Source organism: Pelodiscus sinensis, chromosome 13 (genome assembly GCF_052426305.1).
Source record: "Pelodiscus sinensis isolate ZL-2025 chromosome 13, ASM5242630v1, whole genome shotgun sequence".
Taxonomy (NCBI): Eukaryota; Metazoa; Chordata; order Testudines; family Trionychidae; genus Pelodiscus; species Pelodiscus sinensis.
The window spans coordinates 27,937,456-27,958,536 of NC_143064.1; the positions used below are offsets into that span (position 1 = coordinate 27,937,456).

The following is a 21,081-nucleotide window of genomic DNA, read 5'->3' on the forward strand; positions in this document are numbered from 1 at the left end:
CATTTTAAGAACACTTACACTGCAGATTTGACAAAACATAAAGGTGGTACAAATCTGAGATTTCTAAAGCTACAGCACTCGACCCAAGGTTTAAGACTCTGAAATGCCTTCCAAAATCCGAGGGGGATGAGATCTGGAACATACTTTCAGGAGTCACAGAAGAGCAACACTCTGATGTGGAAACTACTGAACCCAAATCTCCAAAGAAGAAAATCAACTTTCTTATTCTGACATCTGATGATGAAAATGTAGATACGTTGGTCTGCACTGCTTTGGATTGTTACTGTACAGATCCCATCATCAGCATGGATTCATATCCTCTGGAATGGTGGTTGAAGTAGGAAGGGATGCATGAATCTTCAGGACATCTGGAATGTAAATACCTTATGTCTCCAGCACAACAGTGTTAAGTGAATGCCTGTTCTCACTTTCAGGGGACATTGTAAATAAGAAGTAGGCAGCATTATCTCTTGCAAATGTAAACAAATTGGTTTTTCTGACAATTGGCTGAACAAAAAGTAGGACTGAATGGATTATTTTATTTTTGAATGAAATTATTTTTGTACATAATTTTACATTTGTAAATTGCACTTTCACAATAAAGTGATTGCACTACAGTACTTGTATGAGGTAACTGAAAAATATTATTTCTTCTGTTTTGTATAATGCAATTATTTGTAAGCAAATATAAAGTGAGCACTGTACACTTTGTATTCCATGTTGCAATTGAAATTAATGTATTTGAAAATGTAGAAAACATACAAAATATTTAACAGCATTCTATTATTGTTTTAAGAGCACAATTGAAATTCGTATTTTAATCTCGACAGTCCTAGTAGAAATGAAACAAAAATTTCTGTTTCAACTTAAAATGTTTTTTTCATTTTCAAAGCCAAACAGTTGAGGTCAATTATATCAAATTTTCATGTAGGAAAACCAAAATGTTTTTAATATGAAGAAAATTGGTTTTGACAAAATATGTTTTGTTCTCTGGGACAAAAATCCACACCCATAAATTTGAACCAGTTCTAATCCTGGCACAAACTCTAGGGAGAACTTGGGTGAATCAGTTTACTGCAGACATCCCACACTCATCAGCAGGTCAGTGAGTTATAAGGAACCTCCCTGCCCAGAGTATCCTTAGTGGAAACTTCAGATAGAACAGCTTTCGGGTAAGGCCAAAACAAATGTTAGCAGAGATTCTGTGTCTAGATTGTAGCGATTGGGGTAGTAACCACTGATAATATTTCTAATTCCAAATTGTTAAAACACAGGGTTTACCTGACTGCACCTAATGATAACTGATCAGTTTGAGGTATATGTAGGAAGGATATTCTTCAATCCTAGCTATAATCTAATTAAGAGAAAGTAGTTTAAGAAAGTACTCCCCGGGTCCAAGTCACTGACTGGCCATGTCTCCAGAGTCAGAAAGCAGATTTTCAAACTCATTGCAGGTACCTGAGTAATAATCTACACAACTTTCCAGTCCAATATACTGAGATATTAGAGGTAGCATGGTTGTAAGGACTTTACATTACCGACTATGGATACATCTACACTGTGGGGCTATTTCAGGATACCGGAAGTATCCAGAAATAGCTATTCCACATCTATTGAAGCAGCCTGTTATTTCAAAATAAAGGGAGGCTTATTCCAATGTCCTGGTAATCCTCATTTCATGAGGGTTAAGGGGCCTTTCGGAATAGTGCTTTATTTCGAAATTTGGCACTGTGTAGACAGTACCAAATTTTGAAATAAGCTATTTTGAAAGATACTCAAAATAAGCTATGCAATTTGCGTAGCACAAATTGCGTAGCTTATTTCGAGGCAAGGATGCTGTATAGGTGCACCCTAAATGAATATGAAATGAAGGGGGAAAGCTAAAAGGGATAACACGTTAGCAAGCTGCAATGAGATGTGGGCATATGCAGATTCAACTTATTAAATATGTGCAGTATCTGATAGCACTCACAACCTAGCTCTGATAAGGAGAGTTGGGAGAACTAAAGTGCTGTGGAATTTCAAGAAACCCCTACAACCTTTTATTCTGTTGTTTTATATTTATAAAACTTTTTCTTATATTGTGGAACTCTTTTTTCCAGTTAAGTGAAACTACATTTTACGTGGAAATTTCATTGTTAATGTCCTGTAGTTTTCACTAAATGGATGCCTGTGCTTTGCAAACAAATATTCTTGTTTGAAAGCCATTCTTGTCTCACTTCAATGGCAACCAATGGGATAAAATCGAAGAAGTCACACTGCAGCCCAGAACTCATGTTTAGGTGAGAGCAATAGGGTTGCCAGATGCTTTAACCAAAAATACCGAGTACCACACCCCCAAAAAACACCATGGAAAAAAAGGGGGACACCAAAGTTGTTGAGGAAGAGGAAAAAAAACCAGCATTAAAACAGCATGGCCCTTTCGGTGTGTGCAGAGTCAGAATAGGGATAGGAACACGGGAGCGGTTGAGCACTAAGACCCAGGGAAGGCATTGCTTCCCCTTGGTCTTTAGGCTTTTTGCTGGTGGCCATTTTGTTTTCTTGATCAAGCCAGAATGCAGCTTCCCTGTGGAACCAGGTAAGCAGGGAGTCCGGGGGCAAGGGGTGTCGGGGACTGGCCCAGTTGCCGAGAGTGTGGTAGGGTTGCCAGGTGTCTGATATTTTTGCCTCCTGGCAGGGAAAAAAAACCCAGAAAATACCGGACATTTTAGGTGTCCGATATTTTCTGAATTTTTTCACCCGACAGGAAGCAAAAATACCGAACAGTCCGGGTCAATACCAGACACCTGGCAACCCTAGAGAGCCAACTAGGGGTATGTCTACACTACAAAGTTAGTTCAAACTAACGGACGTTAGTTCGAACTAACTTTCATAGGCGCTACACTAGCGCTCCGTTAGTTTGAATTTAATTCGAACTAACGGAGCGTTTAGTTTGAACTAGGTAATCCTCACTCCACGAGGATTAAGCCTAGTTTGAACTAGCTAGTTCGAATTAAGGGGTGTGTAGCCCCTTAATTCGAACTAGTGGGAGGCTAGCCCTCCCCAGGTTTCCCTAGTGGCCACTCTGGCCAACACCAGGGAAACTCTATGCCCTCCTCCCGGCCCCGGACCCATTAAAGGGGCACGGGCTGGCTACGGAGCCCGTGCCAGGTGCAAGCCTGCCAGCAGACCCTGCACCTGGCACGGATCGAGCCACCCACCCGATGCCCCCCAGCCCTCCCCCCTTCCCGGGACCAGGCTGGTGGCTCCTGGGAGCTTGCCTGGGACCGCAAGAGGCGGGCACCCACCTGGGCTAGTGTGGACATCGTGGACCTCATCCACGACCTCCGCACTAGGCACAGAAAAGTGGCCGGCTACGGCAGGAGAGCTGCCAGCCTGGCCACCCAGGAGCAGGTGTGCATGAAAAATCAAGGTGGTCCACTGAGACCCTCGACCCTGAGCTTACAATGGCCGTACTGGGTCAGACCAAAGGTCCATCTAGCCCAGTAGCCTGTCTGCCGACAGCGGCCAACCTTAGGGACCCTGGAGGGGATGGACCGAAGACAGTGACCAAGCCATTTGTCTCGTGCCATCCCTCTCCAGCCTTTCACAAACCGTGGGCAGGGACACCACTCCTACACCCTGGCTAATAGCACTCTATGGACCCAACCTCCATGACTTGATCTCACTTCCCTTTAAACTCTGTTCTAGTTCTAGCCTTCACAGCCTCCTGCAGCAAAGAGTTCCACAGGTTGACTCTTTGCTTTGTGAAGAACAACTTTCTGTTACTAGTTTGAAGCCTGCTACCCATTCCTTTCCTTTGGTGTCCTCTAGTCCTTCTATTATGGGAACTAATGAAGAACTTTGCTTTATGCACCCTCTCCACACCACTCCTGCTGTTATAGACCTCTATCATATCCCCCCTCTGTCTCCTCTTTTTTACGCTGAAAAGTCACAGTCTCTTTAGCCTCTCTTCATACGGGACCTGTTCCACACCCCTGATCATTTTAGTTGCCCTCCCCTCTCCCACCCTCTCTCTTCCCCTCTCCCACCTCCTTTTCCCAGTCTCCCCGAGTTTTGTTCAATAAAGAGAGTTTCTATTTTTGAACACACATGTCCTTTATTTTGTACATCAGGAAGGGGGGCTAGGGAGGGATAAGTGGAAGGAGGTGAGGGAGGAATGGGGTATGCGCCCCCGACGGGGAGGACTGGGCTGGCTCTGTGGGCTTCTGGGGGTGGAAGCTCTCCTGCAGCCCCCCAATTGCCCTCTCTCCCCAGATGGCAGCCTGCGGCAAGTGCAGCCGGTCTGATGGCCGAGTGCTGTGATGTGCCCAGTGTGGGTACTCCGGGCAATCCAAGCCAGGACTGCTTTGCAAGCGGGGCACCCCTGAGTCTGTCCAGGGTGGGGGTCGGGACCCTTTAAGCACAGCCCTCGGCTAGCCTGAGACAGCAGCTCCACGCTCTAAGTCCTCCTCTGATGCCCTGCCAGCACTGCTTCCGGCCATCCTTAACCCCGCTTCAGGGTCCACTTAATGTGGACGCGCTAGTTCGAACTAGTTTTTAGTTCTAGATGAGTTAGTTCGAACTAGTTTTTAGTTCTAGATTAACTAATTCGAATTAGCTAAGTTAGTTCGAATTAGTGCTGTAGTGTAGACAAACCTTAGGACATGAACCTCAAAAGAGATACAGACAAAAGTTCTACATTTGGAACCTGCATTTTTCTAAGTGGGTTAAAATTTAGCACAAGTTCCTCCTCCACATAGGGAGCTAAAAGCCTTACCCTGTAAGGTGCTGATCACCCTCAACCCTCACTGAGACCTGAGGGTACTCATCATCCTGTGGGAGCAGACCCCAGAGCTGGGCTGGGCAAAATATGACCCGTGAGCCCAATCCAACTTGCCAAACTGCTGGATCCAGCTTGCAACCCAGCAGGAGTTTCAGGCTGACCCCTCAAGCTACCCAGAGCAGCCAGCTATGGAGATCTATGCATCTCTGAGCACTGCTGCGAGCCCAGGGGAGGGGGAAAACAAGCTTTGCATGCTGACCCTCCTCCAGCACAATCTCATAGCTCTGGGAACGGTCTGCTTGTAGGGCAGGCAGTAGGTTAAATATTCTCCCCTTCCACTTCCAGCTTGCTGTGCTCAGAGCAGCACATAGTCCCTTGAGCCAGCATGCAGGACTGCAGCAGGCAGGGAGCCTGCCTGAGAAACCAGCTGGTCTGCTGGCTGGACGCCACTTAAGTAAGCACCTCCCGGCCAGAACCTCCCTCTGATATCCCAGCCCCTCCTTCCCCCCAATCCTCTGTCTCCTCCTGCACTCCTGTCCCATGTAACCCAACCCCTCTGCACCCCTGCTCCTGTACATGTTCTCCCTCCCAGACCTTTCACCCTTTCCTGCACTGAGCTCTCTTCTGCACCCTATCTCCATCCCAGACCCCACACCTCATCCATTAATTGCATGGAAAAATGCAATCCTTAACCGCTTACCAAATTCTTGGAGTGCCCCCTCCCACCAAAAATTATTGGCCATCCCTGCCCTAAAGATATCTTTGGTCTACTTGTTCACTGAGTGGAGGGAACCAAGGAGCACGTGAGCAGGTGTGACATACATTCCATCTAGCACACAGCAACAATGTGCACACTCACAAATTAAAACATTATATCGCATCAGCACAAGCAGGTCTTTAACATTTCAGAATAATAGAACCTGAATTACTCACTTTCTTCCTGTTTTGTGATGGGACTGTGGTAGATCTAGGGGAAAGGAGAGAGAAACAAAAGCAAAACCAGGCATGAGTTGAGAATTACTGTCCCAGGAGAATCCAGCAACTCAAAGAAAAACACAGACATTCAATACTGTTTAACACTTTGCTCTCAAAAGCAAAATATTAAACCATATGCAGCACTATGGTCAAGCAAGGGGTTGTAACATCCATTAGATTCACTGAGGCACCTATTTCCCTTGGATATACCTCCCCACACTGTACACAAAGATTATTTGTTTCTCTGTTAGTAAAAATAGGTCTAGAAGCTATGCAGTTAGACACAATTATATTTACACTGAATAATAATAAATTGCTTAACCATTCAGAATTATAGCAATGTCCAGTATTTAACCACTGCAGAATAATTTGTTATTGTATATAAAGGGATGAGGGAAGGTGCTACAAAAGTGTATGATATTGTTACAAGGTTTATAAATTGTGTTATTAATATAATGGCAATCTAATATGGCCATGGTCACATTCCTTATTTCTCAATATTTGTATATATTCACACAAACTGCTTTCTTGCTGTCCAAAGGAAGGGTAAAGGAATTGCTCTTCTTCATCCTGTGATGTAGTGTTCTGGGCCCTTTTGAGGCCTCAGTCATAGTCCTACCATAGGCTACCTCAGAAAAGACTGGTGGAGGCAGCCAATCAGAACTCAGCAGGCTCAGGTAAAAGGAGCTGTAGGGCCTGTGCAGATCAATTCCAGGTGGTGACCACAGGAGCAAAGAAGGTGTTCTTTGCCAGTGTTCTAAGATGGCTACACAAGGAAGAACTTAAGTCTTGAGGTAAGGGTGAAGAAGAAGGGGCTAAATGGCAAGTGGCCGAGGAAAAAGCAGCAGCAACTATTACAAGAAGCAGCATGTGGCTGTTGTTGATAGGGTTCCTGGGTTGGGACCCAGAGTAATGCATTGGCACAGCTTCTCCTTCTAGCCACTGTCAGAGTAACCTAAGCCCTGCGGAGGTTTAAAACTTCTTTAGAGGTCCAAGTAATGGCTGTATTTAAAACTAGCCCTGAAGGGGCTAAGGACTGAGCTCAGAGATCGCGCTAAAAAGATTGTTAAAAACACAGAGACAGGACCCTCTAAGACATTTTGCTCCAGAAAGGGTTTGTTCGTGTGCTGACAAGATGTGCTCTGGCCCAAGGGCTGAGCCACTGAAGACATGCCTGAGAAGGGCAGCAGCTGGCAGGAGGCACCGCAAAGAGAGAGAAAGTGCAGAGTCACACCCATTTGACAGAGGGCACTCATGGAAGTTCAGTGCGTTTTGCCATATACCCATATTAACACCAAAACCACAAGCATTTGCTACCCACTACTTGTTTTACATTGCTTATTACAGGTTGAACTCTAATCCCACAGCTTCAGGACCCAGAAAGCAGGTTCTGTGAGAAGCATCTAGGAACCCATCTGATAGGCTCCAGTCCCTGCACACTCAGCCCCATCAATACAGCTCTGAGTTACTCTGGCCAACTCAAGGTCTTTGAGCCCTAAATTAGGTGCAACTCTTTTAAACAGAGGCATTGGATAGTGACAGCCTGATTAGGGAAAAGGAGCAGCCAGTGGGCAACGGGAATTGCATTGAATGTATTTTGCTATATTGCACATGGCATTCTCTGTGTACAGGAAATTCTGTCTAATAGAGAAATTTATGCTGTCTTGGATTAAAATAAGGAAACCAAGAAAGAATCACAGAAAAGACTAGAAAACTTCTGGTCCTCTCTCTTTTTGTCTCTCTCACTCACAATATCACAACTTCAGATGAGAGATTTACAAGCAGGAATATTATGCATGCAAGACCAAAATTACATCATACAGATCTAAAAGCTTTTGGTTTGAATAACAGAAACACTGGCAGATTCTGTGCCAGTTTTCCATTCCTGCACGTCACATTTTTATGGGTTCCAGTTGATGCCAGTATAAACAGCAGAACTGAAACATCAAATATCAAAGGATACAAGTGGACAGGACAATATGGTAACAGTTCCTTCAATGACTGTGAGAAATCTAATTTTACATATCTTTTCGCTAAACTGATACCTGTGTTACGGACTATACCATAATAATGATGCTGATTATTACATACCCAATCTCACGAGGACACCCAGAAAGGTGAGCTTTCCAAAACTAAATTATCAATACTCGCTTTGTCTGTGTGAAATTACACCACTGAAGAATACTACTAAAATGCACATCTATAAATGAGACAATTCTTTAAATACTCACTGGCTCCTTTCCATCCATGGCCTCCATCCATAGCCGTCTATTAGCTTCTGAAAGTGCTTGCAATGTGATAGTCCCAGTTCTATCCAGAAGTTTAAAGCAAAGACACAAATGAATTTATCCAAGATTTACAAAGTGTGTTTCTGGAAACTAGTTAAATAAAGCGGCACTTCAAGAAGGTTAGTACACATGCATCATTCCAATGATCTATCTATGCATAGTACTTCTAAAGCAGTGTTTCTCAACCAGTGGTACAAATACCCTTAGGGGTACTCGAGAGAAGTCTGGGAGGTACATCAACACAATTGAAATTTGGAGAAAACTGAATTTTTGTTTTAAGTTTTACAGCACTTCGTTATTTTTGTACTTTTTACACACAAAAATTTAATTGCCCACCCGGCTACAATTAAGTTGTTTAAACAAATGTATTGAAATGGTAGAAAAAAATGTGAGCCTGAAAACTGTAGGCCCTGGGGGTACTTTTTTTTTAAGGGGGTACTTATACTTTTTTTTGGAAAAAGGGGTACATTTTTTATAAAGGTTAAGAAACACTGTTCTAAAGCATGTATCTATCACGGTACTCACATCTAAGTGTTGGACACAGTAAAAAAAACGGAAGTCACGCATGTACTGATCATGCTGACAAAACTAGTTTTGGTGTGTCTTTGTACATTTATTTGCAGCCTAAGGTACCCAGACATACTTTCTCCCATCTGGTTCTCATAGCTACTAGCCTAGCACATTTTCTCATGTCTTTTCAATTGTTAACACTGCAAAGTCAGAGGTTTCTGAAAAATCATTTCAGTGTGAGTCAGACGAATTGTTCCTCTCCCTTTCTGAGTCAGAGCCTTCTCAGCATGTGTGTCCTTAAGATTTATGGTGCCCTATATGGGGGAACACCTCGGGGAGAGGTTGCACTGAGGGCTCTGGGGGCAGGAGCAGTGCAGGGAGGCATCAGTGCAGGAACTGGAAGGTACTGCAACAACCCCACATTTTACTTGGGTTCCTAACTGCTGTCGGCCCTATGCCCATGGCCCCAGCTGTCCTATTCTTGCTGTCCCATCCGGTTGGTGATGGCCGTAGGCACACCCTGCGTTTCCACTGTATATTCTGCACATGCTTAAGGTCGGCCCTGCCTCTCAGTTTCAGCTGAGAAATTTCTATGTCCTTATTCACCACTCATTAACACCATAATGGAGAAAAAGACACAAAGAAAATGGACAGGGGAGAACTGGGGACCAGGCACTCCTGGCTCTGTTAGGATTACTGAACAAGGTGTAGATATAGAGCTCCCTCTGTACAGTTCGCCCAAATGAACAATCCAGTGAGTCAAATGGTAAAAAGACCCTGGTGCATGACACAGTTGGTCATATTCTGCCCGGCTAGACCCTAGTAGCCCACTGGAGTCAATGTAACAGAGGGTAGATTTGGTCCATGATGTTCATACTTAATTGCTATCTTATTTGTAGATTTCTCAGATAGGTGACAAATGATTCTAACATGATGAAATACTAACTAATATATTAGAAAACAGGATCCTAAGAAAAATCTGAGAGTGGAACTTTTTCAGGTCACACTATACTGTCAAACGCATCACTGCACAGACTGTCCATGACCCTACCTACCATACTGGCTCAGTGTCCTGTGTTGTGGAGACCCCCCCACCCCTGCAACGCATCTCCCATCACTACGGTAAGAAACTGGCCAAGGTTCAAGAATGTGGCTGTTACAAACCGCTGAGGCTACAACACAGTCACTAAGCACCAGAGGTGACAGTAAGCGAGAGCGCCCTGGTGCACACCTCTGGCAAGAGCTAGCTGAGCTGTGGCAAATGCTAGCAGGGAGCTCTTTAAAGAGCTGGCAGGGACCTCAGTTGCAATAGGACAGGGCCTGTAAGAAATTTTAAGTTACTTTCACCACTGCTAAACATGTCTCTATATTAATCCCTGGTGCTTTCATTAACTCAAACTATGTATTACGATTCGTGGGCTAAACTCCTTCAGTCTTCCTCCACCGTTGGGCAGGTAAGATGCCCAACAACACAGAATAAGGGCTGAAAGGTTTGGCACATCTCTAGACATTTTAAAATACTGCAGACTATTACGTTCTTCCAAAAGGCACAAACTACAGAAACAGAATCGGCACAGTCTCAGAAACTCACAAATCCTGAAATTTGTGTGTCATTCTCACCCTACTCACACCACTTCTGAAAATTTACAAAGTATTTGGTGTCTTTTCCAAGCTCAAGGTAACTTGCAACCTCCTGCTCCAAATGCCTAAATTAAAACAGTCAAATTTAGTGCAGGCACAAGATAATTAATTCAGGAAGGGGAGAAGTCCGTCTAAGTTTCAGAATTAAGTGGGAATATCAAAGGCTGAAAGATTGACAAATGTTTGCCGTTTGTTTTATATTTTTGAGCAGGGTGTCCTTCCTTTCCTAGTAAAATAGGACCCAATAAAGTAATCTGCAAATTAGTGCTTTCTCCTTAGTTGTGGCTTAACCACATACCAAGTCTGCACAGCACATGTGTGACATCAAAACATTCATTCCTCCTAGGTCTGATTCTGCTCCCATGGTAAATTAGCAACTCCAGAGAGAACAGAATCAGGTCCCTAGTGAGTAAAGCGAAAAATAACCCACGTTAAAAATCTCCAGATGTCTGACTGGTAATATATGTATCTGGGTGAAAGAAACATGGGAAAGTATGATGGCCTGATCCTGGCTGAAGATAATAGAAATTGAGACCCTCAAGTTCTCATGGATGGTGCTCATCCTTTCACAATATTAGAAGGCCCATAAAAAGCCCACTGAATTCAACAGAAAAAAATCCACTGATTTCCGTGGGCTTCAGATCAGGCATGAAGACTGCAATCAAGGAAGGACAGCACTGCCCCCTGGTGCATAATCTTCCTCTCCATACAAAACAAATTTTAGGATAGTCAAAACAGACACACCCTCACCAAATGCCAAGAAAGTGGTGTATTATTTTCAAAACTGCAGCAATAGGGAAAGCAGCTCTGGCTCACCTTTCATTTGTTTCAATATCAAAACAAAATCTCTTGTCTATAGAATCCGTCTTTCTCCTTACGCAGTACTTCAGTGTCAAGTCTGAGGTGCCCTAGATAGAGAGATGTAAGCCAACATTTAAAAAGCATAAAGTCGGGATGAGATTTCTGAGGTTCCTGAGTGGAAGGCAATACCTTACTGTCTACTGAATCAGGAGTGACTGTGTAATACCAACATGAACCTTGCTAATCAGATGGCACATGAAACATGACAGCAGATAAACCTCTCAACATTCCCCACACGTGACATGATAGCAGATGATCTTCTTAACGTTCCACAAAGCAGCAACCAGAATAGAGATCAACAGCTGCCTAAAACAGGCTTCCTTCATACAATATAAATTAATTATGGAGTTAATGGCATTACATTGTGAATCGATGCTATAAATCCTAGCAGCTATTCCTTCAATAAGCCTTGGAGCAGAAAGATTGCTTAAAACAAACACTCTTAGAAGAGGGCTGCAGAAGTCATGTTGGTTCCAGGATATTGGAGAGACAAGCCTTGTATCAACATCTTTTGATGAGAGACAAACACAGAGCTGTTCTTCAACACCTGATTGGGTTTGGCAGGTGCTACCATCATATAAAGCAGTGGAGGGCAACCTATGGCTTATGGGCTGCATGCACCCCAATGGAGCTCCACCTGAGGCCTCCTTATCTGCCCCTCTCCCCCATGTGTCTCTTTCGTGCTAGGGCATTGGAGCCTTGCACTTCCTTCTCCTTCCTCTCCCTCCCAGCACTTTTGGAGCATCCAGAATCGCCTGATTTGCACTCCATTCCCACTCTTCCCCCCTCCCTCCCAGAGTTGGAACACCGTGAATGAGCTGTTCATGTTCATGCTTCACGGGAGCAAAAAGAGGCCATTATGGAGCCATTCAAATAACCTTGCTAATTCAAATCCTGTAAACAGTCATCACAGTTAACGATGCAAGTCAGGTTATCTCTTCAGAAAGAGAATATGTTGTGTTCATAACTGGTTTTGCCACAGAAAATGTGTAAGCCTGCCCGTGCTGCGCACGCACGCGCACACACCCAAATTCACAGGTGAGGAGCAGAGTGGCTTAAGTTCTAGGACTGATTGACAGGGAAAATGTATGCAGAAGGGAATATTAATAGGGTGTGTGGAAGAAAGTAAGCAATGAGCAAGAAGGGCTTGAGACTGGAGAATCAGCTCCCTTCATGATGGGCAGATGTCATGGCTTTATGAAGTGAATCACCACTGGAATTCATTGGCACTGGATGTGGGTGATCTCATCAGAGGAATGCTGGAAACTGCACTACTTTCCCTTGGCAGGGGTAATTCTTACACATCAGTAGTGCTCAAGGAAGCATGTGTGTGGTGTATCTGTTCTGTGCCTACAAAGAGGCCTTCTGTCCTTCTGTCTCTAGAGGTGTCTGTCCAGCACTTAAATAAACTACCGATACTTTTAACGAACAGTGATTGTGTACATCATTGCTTCATGGGGACGGAATGTACCTACTATAAATATATTTATACTCATAACTTCTTATAGAAGAAACAAGTCAGAATAGAAGGAAATGAGGCAGAACCTGACTGTCAATGTTTGCAAAGATCTCTTTTATAGGGAATTCACTCACTTGCTTTGCTCCAGGCTTCTGCTCCATGGGAGTCATCCTTAGCATCTTTGACTCCTTCTCATACTGGCAATAATATTTCACCCAAGATATGCCTAGTGCCCCTACAATAACACAAATACAGTAAAGAATCAATAGACAGTATGCATTAGTTTGACTGCCAACTCCTCAAAACAGGAACCATGTTTTCCTGTGTGATTATCCAGCATCCAGCACAACAGGGCTCTGATCCTGATTGGTTTCACAGGCATCATCGTGATATAAATAATGAACAGTAATAATAATGGTAATGTGCCTCACTCTGTCCTTCAGCCTGATACAGTGGTACACTTTACCATTACTACTGTTTAGTATTTATAGCGAGGTAATGCCTGTGAGCCTCAATCAGAATCAGAGCCCCATTGTAGGAGGTGCTGTACAGACACACAGGAAAACATGGAACCCTATTTGCAGCATTACCAGTTACAGAAGCAGCAATAATGAGGGAGGAACATAAGCAGTGGGTAAAAGTTAGCACCAGCCTCCTCAGAAGGAAAAACTAATGAAAGGGCATTTGTGAGACTCTGACATGGCAAACTAAACAGGACTGGCAAAGCAATACCAAGAAGTACACAGGCAATATCCCAGGGAAAGGGAAGAGCAGAGGGGAGACTGTATGTTTGTTTTAAAATGGGCACTACTGTTTTTTCCTTACTGACAATTTTTTGTTGGCAGAATAAAGACAACAGCACATTAAATATCATCTTACATCTATATTTGTTATACCACAATTTATTTTCCACTTATCTTTCATTGTCTGAATTGAACTACTTTGTTCCTAATGTGGCTCAGTTTTTCCCCAGAAGACCAAAGGAACCAACTGAACTATTTCAAACAACTTTTTTTTCTTTAACCAATTCACAGGAAACAAAATTAAAGGCAGCAAATATAGTTCATTACCATGCAGGAATGTACAAAATTTACTTGTGGTCTAAAATGACTGTGTGCGCATGGGTAGTTTTTTTTTTTTTAAACACACAACACTATGTGATAGTCTTTTTTAAGCAGCCAATATTTGCCCTGTTTACATCAATATATCAAATGGACCATTTACAGAATTGGCAACCAATATTCTGCATAACGGCTTCCCTTGTATGAATCTGAGGTGAGATTGCAGAGTTGTCCATATTTGTGGCAGTAGATTAGTTATACGAGTACATGCACATATAAACACAGTGATTATCAGCAGAGGCTTGAATCCTACCCTTCAGCACTAGCCCTTGCCGACTATAAGTGGTCAGTAATAGGCTTTTATCCTAACAACTAAAGACATGATCACATGCTCTAGATGGGGAGTATCTGATCAACAACAAATGGAGTCACTGACACCTGCATTATAAATAGCAATGCATATGAAGCTCTATAAGAACAAAGAAACGGAATGTGCTTTGAGCAACGTGCCATATATAACAGCTCTTCTGACTTTCAGAGTACAAGACCTGCTATGTGTCAGAAGTGCCATGTTTCCAAAGCAGCAGTGGCTGAATAAAAGAACAGCTGATTTGTGTATGTGAAGCTATCTGGAACGAAATGGTCATTCTCTTCCTCACAACCCCAATGGCAAAAGATGCACGCAGGCCTTTTCATCTGTATACCTGCCCCAGACAACTGGTCTAGCAACTTGCGGTCAAGTCCCTGAAGGCTAAATAGCCTCATGGCTTGGTCACTGAGTAGGTGGGCAGAAAAGGGGGGGAGGAGGGGAGAGGAGCTGGCCCCTTGTTCTGCTGTGTTCCTGGTTCAGGAACTCTGAGGGTATGTCTACACTGCCACCCTAGTTCGAACTAGGGTGGCTAATGTAGGCATTCGAAGTTGCAAATGAAGCCCGGGATTTAAATATCCCGGGCTTCATTTGCATCTTGCTGGGCGCCGCCATTTTTAAATCCCCCTTAGTGCGGACTCCGTGCCCGCGGTTGCACGCGGCACAGAGTAGGTAGTTTGAATTAGGCTCTCTAATTCGAACTACCGTTACTCCTCGTGGAAAAGAGCCTAATTCAAACTACCTACTCCGTGCCGCGTGCAGCCGCGTGCACGGAGTCCGCACTAAGGGGGATTTAAAAATGGCGGCGCCCGGCAAGATGCAAATGAAGCCCGGGATATTTAAATCCCGGGCTTCATTTGCAACTTCAAATGCCTACATTAGCCACCCTAGTTCGAACTAGGGTGGCAGTGTAGACATACCCTGAGCTACTCCCTATTTTAGCCCTTAAGTCTGAGGCATGACCACAAGAGTCCAGATTCACCTTAGCTGGGCCTGCTCAATAGGTTCCCTCCTTTTTTCCCCAGAAGGGTGAGAATGGGGGCATACTTGTTCTCATAGCTGCTGGGTGGGCAGGGTCTGGTATGTGTCCTCAGGCCAAAGAACCAAGCTCCGGCCTCCTCACAAATCAGCTCTCAAAAATGGCATCTTTAACAGTGTCTGCAATAATCAGCCTAACGCTGCTCTTTACTTACAGCTAGCTCAGGTTCAGAATCAGATCGGTAAGGCAGCAGGGACAACATTGACAGGATAAATGAGCCATTTGCTTCTGGCTCAATAACTAGCACACCTAGCAACTAAGACACTCACATACAAACATCGCCCCATTTTCCCCCCAGCTATCACAGCTATACAAACAGAGCCCTGGCTGTGAGCTGAATGAATGAAACTTATAGTTAGGACACATTACTGGGCAAGCTGTACAAGCTACAGATGGACCCTACACTTGTTTAATGCATACAGCTGCACACACAAGCTATTACATTTCTCCTGAGTATACAGATAGCCCTCTATGGTTGGCTGCCCGGGTAGCTTGCAGGTCAGCGGAGCTTCTTTCATCCTTTTCTTCAGGTCTTCCAACTCCTCTCGCGTGCTGGAAAAGTGATTCCTCGTCTGGTGAAAGAGCAAAAGAATGTCACTAGAATATGGGCAAGGGAAACAATAAAATATTTATGGCTCAGAGTGCAGCCTCAGATTTTGAGCACTCACACAAGAGTACCTATTTCATATGTACAAATCTGGTAGCTGGCCCCCAAGTTTCCAGTGGGCACTCCCAAATGCATTGTCAGCCCGCACATAATAGCCACATGGCCACCTTCATGGGAGTGATCAGTGGTACTATGAAAAGTACCTGAAGCTAGCAGACAATTTGGCCCATAATAATCAGTGGACTGACAAGACTGATACATCATGCGCATAGAGCTTGTGACATGGTGGCTGTGGAACACAATGTGTCATGATTTGTTCTTTAACTTGAAGAGATCACAACAGAACCTTTTAAGGCCAGAAGGATGAGGTATCTAAATTCCTGCTTGCCTTACCATTACAAAGTACACATGGTTTTGGGTCACTGGCTCCAGACCTAGGTTGAGAATAATCATGCACATTAAGAATGTTTGCAAAGTTTTCACTTGCACTTGTACTGTTTGTTAATACTGACTCATGTCACGTCTCAAAATAAAATAAAAATCAATTATTTTTAACTCATTTAGACTGAGCGATTCAAAGGGATTTAATAGCACTCTGGGCTTGGCACGACCTTACAGTTTGTGTTCCTGCGGCTATGAATGTTGGCCACATACAAGTACAAATCTTTTTACAATGTAATTAACTATTGTAACAGTTTACCAAGGGAGGTGGTTTATTCTCCTCCCGATGAAATCTTTAAAATCAGGACTGGATGTCTTTCTAAAAGACATACTCTACCTCAACCTCCTATCAATGGGTTTGATACAGCAATTAGAAATTCCATGACCCGTGATACACAGATGGTCAAAGGACATGATCATAGCAGTCACTTCTGGCCTTAAATCCATGCTGTTGTAGCACCTCTAGGCTGCTTTTTCTTGGATGAAAGGAATTTATGGACAGAAGGCTTTTTTATGAAGGAAAGAGGCTTTCGATATCCCTCCAAGCATACAAGCAAGGGTTGTCCACCTGGCATGGAAAATGTTTATATGCCCGAGGTATTTAGATACAAAGCAGGACAGAGAGAGTGCAGCTGGACAGGAACTTACATTCTGAAGGCTGAGTTGCAGCTGTTGTTTATAAGGGAGGAAGTCCTGAGTGAGTTCAACTGTCAGGTTGTTGTATGTAAAAAGGCTGTGAAGAAAGGCCAACACCTGTGCAGGAAAAAGATGATGGATCAGCCTTTGCTTTAAAGACAATTGTATGAAATCAGGTATAAGGTGGACAGATAGCTTTAATTACAATAAACCTGTTGTGATCTTTACAATCAAAGATAATTAACAGCAAAATAAAATACACAATCAGGTGAAAGCAGGGGCACTGACAGGAGGGGCAAAGAGGGCAGTTGCTCTCTTTAAAAGGGCTCAAGGCTCCTGGCTGTTGCCATGATTACCTCAGCTGCAGAAGCAGTTGGAGCCCAGGTCCTTTAAATGGCTGCTGGAGCCACTGGCAGCGTGCATCCTGCAGCCCCCAGCAGTGCTGAAGAGCTGGCTGGAGGAGGCTAGCCCCCTAGCCCTGCCCGATGCCCAAGGCCTGTTCAGAACCAGCTCCCTTTAGGGCCTGGTAAAGTCTCTTGTCAGCTTTGGGTGTGGGGAACCCAATGCAGAATGGATCTGTATTCAGTGCTCTGACAGTGACAGTATTCAGCGTTGCTTAGGTAGTGGTTTTTAAAAAAGTGCAATCTATACATTTGGCTCATAGTAGCACCTGATCATACTATGTTCATATGAGATAAGACACAGGCCAAATCCACAAGTCCAGCCCAGTTATGCTGTAAGTAGGATTGCGGGAAGAGGGGCATTGGTTGTGTTACACACTTTCAGTCTCCCAGAATCCTGGAGGCAGATGGGAATGTAGCTTACTGGCCATACCAGCCCCCCAGAGCCAGGAGAAGTCTGTGCCCCTGTAAATGACAGCTACAATCCTGTGGATGTCCCTGGCTTGTCACAGTAAAATACTACCAGAAATGAAAAATTGCATTGGAATAACAATGGATGACTTCAGGATAGAATACACCATCAGCTCTATGGAGAGCCCCTCCTTATGTACATTTACCCAGAAGAGGTCCTGCATTCATTCCAGCATATTTCACTTTTAGAGGTAAAAGAAGACCCCACTTTCTTTATATTCACAAAGCAGCAACAGAGGTAGTGAAACAAGAGATTGCTAATGCTGTATGGGTATGTCTACACTTGCTCCCTAGTTCAAGCTAGGGCTGCAAATGTAGCCAACTGAAATTGCTAATGAAGTAGGGATTTAAATATCCCTAGCTTCATTAGCATAATCTTGCCCGCACGTTATTCCGCTCAACAGCTGATTCGAACCAGGAGGTGCGCTCCACGACGCGTTAGTTCGAATCAAACCCCCTGGTTCGAATCAGCTGATGAGCGGAATAATGCGCGGGCGAGATCATGCTAATGAAGCGAGGGATATTTAAATCCCCATTTCATTAGCAATTTCAGTTGGCTACATTTGCAGCCCTAGTTCGAACTAGTGAGCAAGTGTAGATGTACCCTATGTTTGACTTCACCTCATCATGGGGGTCCATGTGGAATTGTTAGTAGGACAGGATCCAATCTGACTATTTTCCACCACTCCTTGCTGACATGCCCAAGTCAATAAACGTTAGAGGGTGAAGATAAAAAGAAGGCCTCTTACTGGCTCCACAATACTGAACTTCTTGCTCTCCTGCACTGCCTGGATCTGATACACATACTCGAGGGACGATTCAAAGAAATTGTGTCTCTCTTTGTTAACCTGTAAGTCGGCCTGTGTGAAAAAGGGATGGAAAAGAAAAACACATAAAAGAATAATAATTATTTAGTGCGGTCTGTGTATCTGCCTTGCAAGTGAAAGCTATGACTTCTCAAAGCCCCCAAAAGAATCCACTCTAGGTTTTGAATTCATTATGGGAACTATATATAAATCAACACTGGTCATGTTTTCCATTACAATTTCTCCTACTGCATCCCACATACATAGATGAATTCAGAACTCAGCTCAAGGACTGAGACATTTTTTTAAGTGCATTGGTTTTTGTGAAAGGTTCATATTTCAGGTCCCTCACTAACCACAGAATCAGTACTGCACAGGCAGAGAGAATGCAAGTGTAAGAGCGTCCCTGTCTTGACATACCTATGGAGGATTGATACCAGGACTTTGCAGTCTAAAAGCACTAGTTCTCTTTGATTTGAACTATAGGACAAACTTGGTTAGCTGGGACCACAGCAGAATCAAATCTCTATGTGTGATCCAGCCACTAGAGAGGGCCAGAGACTTATCTATGGAATCATGGATTACACCAGTTTCTCTACTATGCCTTTTCAATGTGGTTCAGCCTTGATCTGAAATGACTCCTCCACGGAGGAAGAGAAAAACTCAGTTTCGATAGCCCATTCCTATCAAAAGGGACGTCACATAGATTTAATGTTTCTCATTATAGAAAGAGACGCGTATGAGATAGAAGTCCAATGCATCTGCTATTACTTCTTCTAGACTCCTGGAAACAAACTTTCAAGGAAAATTTCACACTTGCCTCCTGTAACTGAGACTCTTTCTTCTTAGATGATAAATGCAAATGGCGATCCAGCATGGAATAAAACTTCTCGCCGTCCTTCTCAAACTTTTTCTTCCGTTCCTAGAGATTGAACAGTGGACACAAAACCGGAGAGTGAGCATTAGTTTGGTTTCTTTGACAGTGCAACAGTGTCAAAATTCATTGAACAGTAGAATGTTACCATGAAAAAATAATGATGGGCCCATCATAGCTGGGGGCCTTCTGATATTTTCCATATCTATTTCTTCTCTTTCTAGTCAGTGCCATCACTGCTCTCAAATACGCACAGTGACAGTTTTGGCAATAATTCACAATACAGAAACATTCAGTATTTTCTATTGTAATCAGCAAGCATAAGGTAGCCCTGCTGGAGAGGTTTCTTTCAACGAGCTTTTCCAACTTGTCATCTTCTTTGGCTTTGCTTTTAACAGAACTTGAAACTTACTATTGACGTAAAACAAATATACAGTGTTTGCTGCTATTTTACTCATCTACAGATCAAACACAAATGCTTTAATACCAAAGACACATCCAAGACAATTAAAGATTTGGTAGGATTTCAGTGCTTTCCAGGTTTTGAAGCTTTTTACAAGTATTTGCATTTTAAACTTTATCAAAGCTGAAATAAAGAATAAATTAAGTTCTGAAAGGGCTAACACACAGCTTTGATTTCACTGTATATTTGCAGTCTTTGTTGGGATCAGAAATTGCAAGCCTTGCTTTCAATAGAATATGTTAGTTACACAGTCTGAGTAGACTGGTTCAGAGGAGTGCTACAACAAAAATAATGACAAGTTCATTACGGGTTCTCAAAATCCTACTGGGAGTTCCATATATATTGCCCATCTCTTCTTATTGATCAGTGTAGCTTATTGAGTGCTACAGAAGGAAGGAAGAATGAAAGAGAGAAAGAAAGAAAAAGAAACTGTGACTGTGCCCGAACTACTTTAGCAAAACTACTAGTGATATATTGTCACCGAATCTGAATCCACGTAACTATTTCAGATTCGGTGACAATATATACCTCCAAACCAGTGGCACCACTATGGGCACCTGCATGGCCCCACAATATGCCAACATTTTTATGGCTCACTTAGAACAACGCTTTCTCAGCTCTCGTCCACTAATGCCCTTTCTCTAGCTACATTACATTGATGACATCTTCATCATCTGGACCCATGGGAAGGAGACTCTGGAAGAATTCCACCACGATTTCAACAGCTTCCACCCCTCCATCAACCTCAGCCTGGACCAGTCTACACAAGAAATACACTTCCTGGACACCACAGAGCAAATAAGTAACGGTCACAAACACACCCCTATACCGAAAACCTAATGACCACTACACCTACTTTCATGCCTCCAGCTTCCATCCCGGACAAGCCACACGATCCATTGCCTACAGCCAAGCACTAAGGTACAACTGCATCTGCTCCAACCCCTCAGACAGAGGTGTACAGATAGTGCGGACTAGCTAGCTAGTCCGCACTATCTAGCCCGTGCCGCGTCTAGCCGCGCGGCACGGGGTTCGAACGAGCCGGCATTTAAAAATGGCGCCGGCCGGCTTATGCAAATGAAGCCCGGGAAATTCAAATCCCGGGCTTCATTTGCAAGTGCGGTATGCCTACATTACCACCCTAGTTTGAACTAGGGTGGTAGTGTAGATATACCCTAAGAGTACGTCTACACTGCATCCCTAGTTCGGACTAGGGATGCAAATGGAGACGACCGAAGTAGTTAATGAAGAAGGGATTAAAATATCCCGTGCTTCATTAACATGATCTCGCCGGTGCACTAGTTCGAATCACAGCTGATTCGAACCAGGAAGTGCGCGCCGGGACGCGTTAGTTCGGACTAAAGCCCTTAGTCCGAACTAATGTTACTCTGAGGCTTTAGTCCAAATTAACGCTTC

At 43.7% G+C, this 21,081-nt stretch overlaps 1 protein-coding gene across 4 annotated transcripts in view; it reads right to left on the minus strand.

The window, feature by feature from the left end:
* OPHN1 (oligophrenin 1) overlaps positions 1-21,081 on the minus strand; it is a 138,593-nt gene that overhangs the window by 38,956 nt on the left and 78,556 nt on the right. For all 4 annotated transcript variants that reach the window (XM_025185727.3, XM_075940818.2, XM_025185726.3 and 1 more), the window contains 8 exons: positions 19,149-19,250; positions 18,272-18,382; positions 16,663-16,767; positions 15,409-15,538; positions 12,634-12,734; positions 10,996-11,087; positions 7,972-8,050; positions 5,699-5,732 (listed from right to left, as the gene is read on the minus strand). In XM_025185727.3, coding sequence (XP_025041512.3) covers positions 5,699-5,732; positions 7,972-8,050; positions 10,996-11,087; positions 12,634-12,734; positions 15,409-15,538; positions 16,663-16,767; positions 18,272-18,382; positions 19,149-19,250 — 754 coding nt within the window. The remainder of the gene's footprint in view (positions 1-5,698; positions 5,733-7,971; positions 8,051-10,995; positions 11,088-12,633; positions 12,735-15,408; positions 15,539-16,662; positions 16,768-18,271; positions 18,383-19,148; positions 19,251-21,081) is intronic.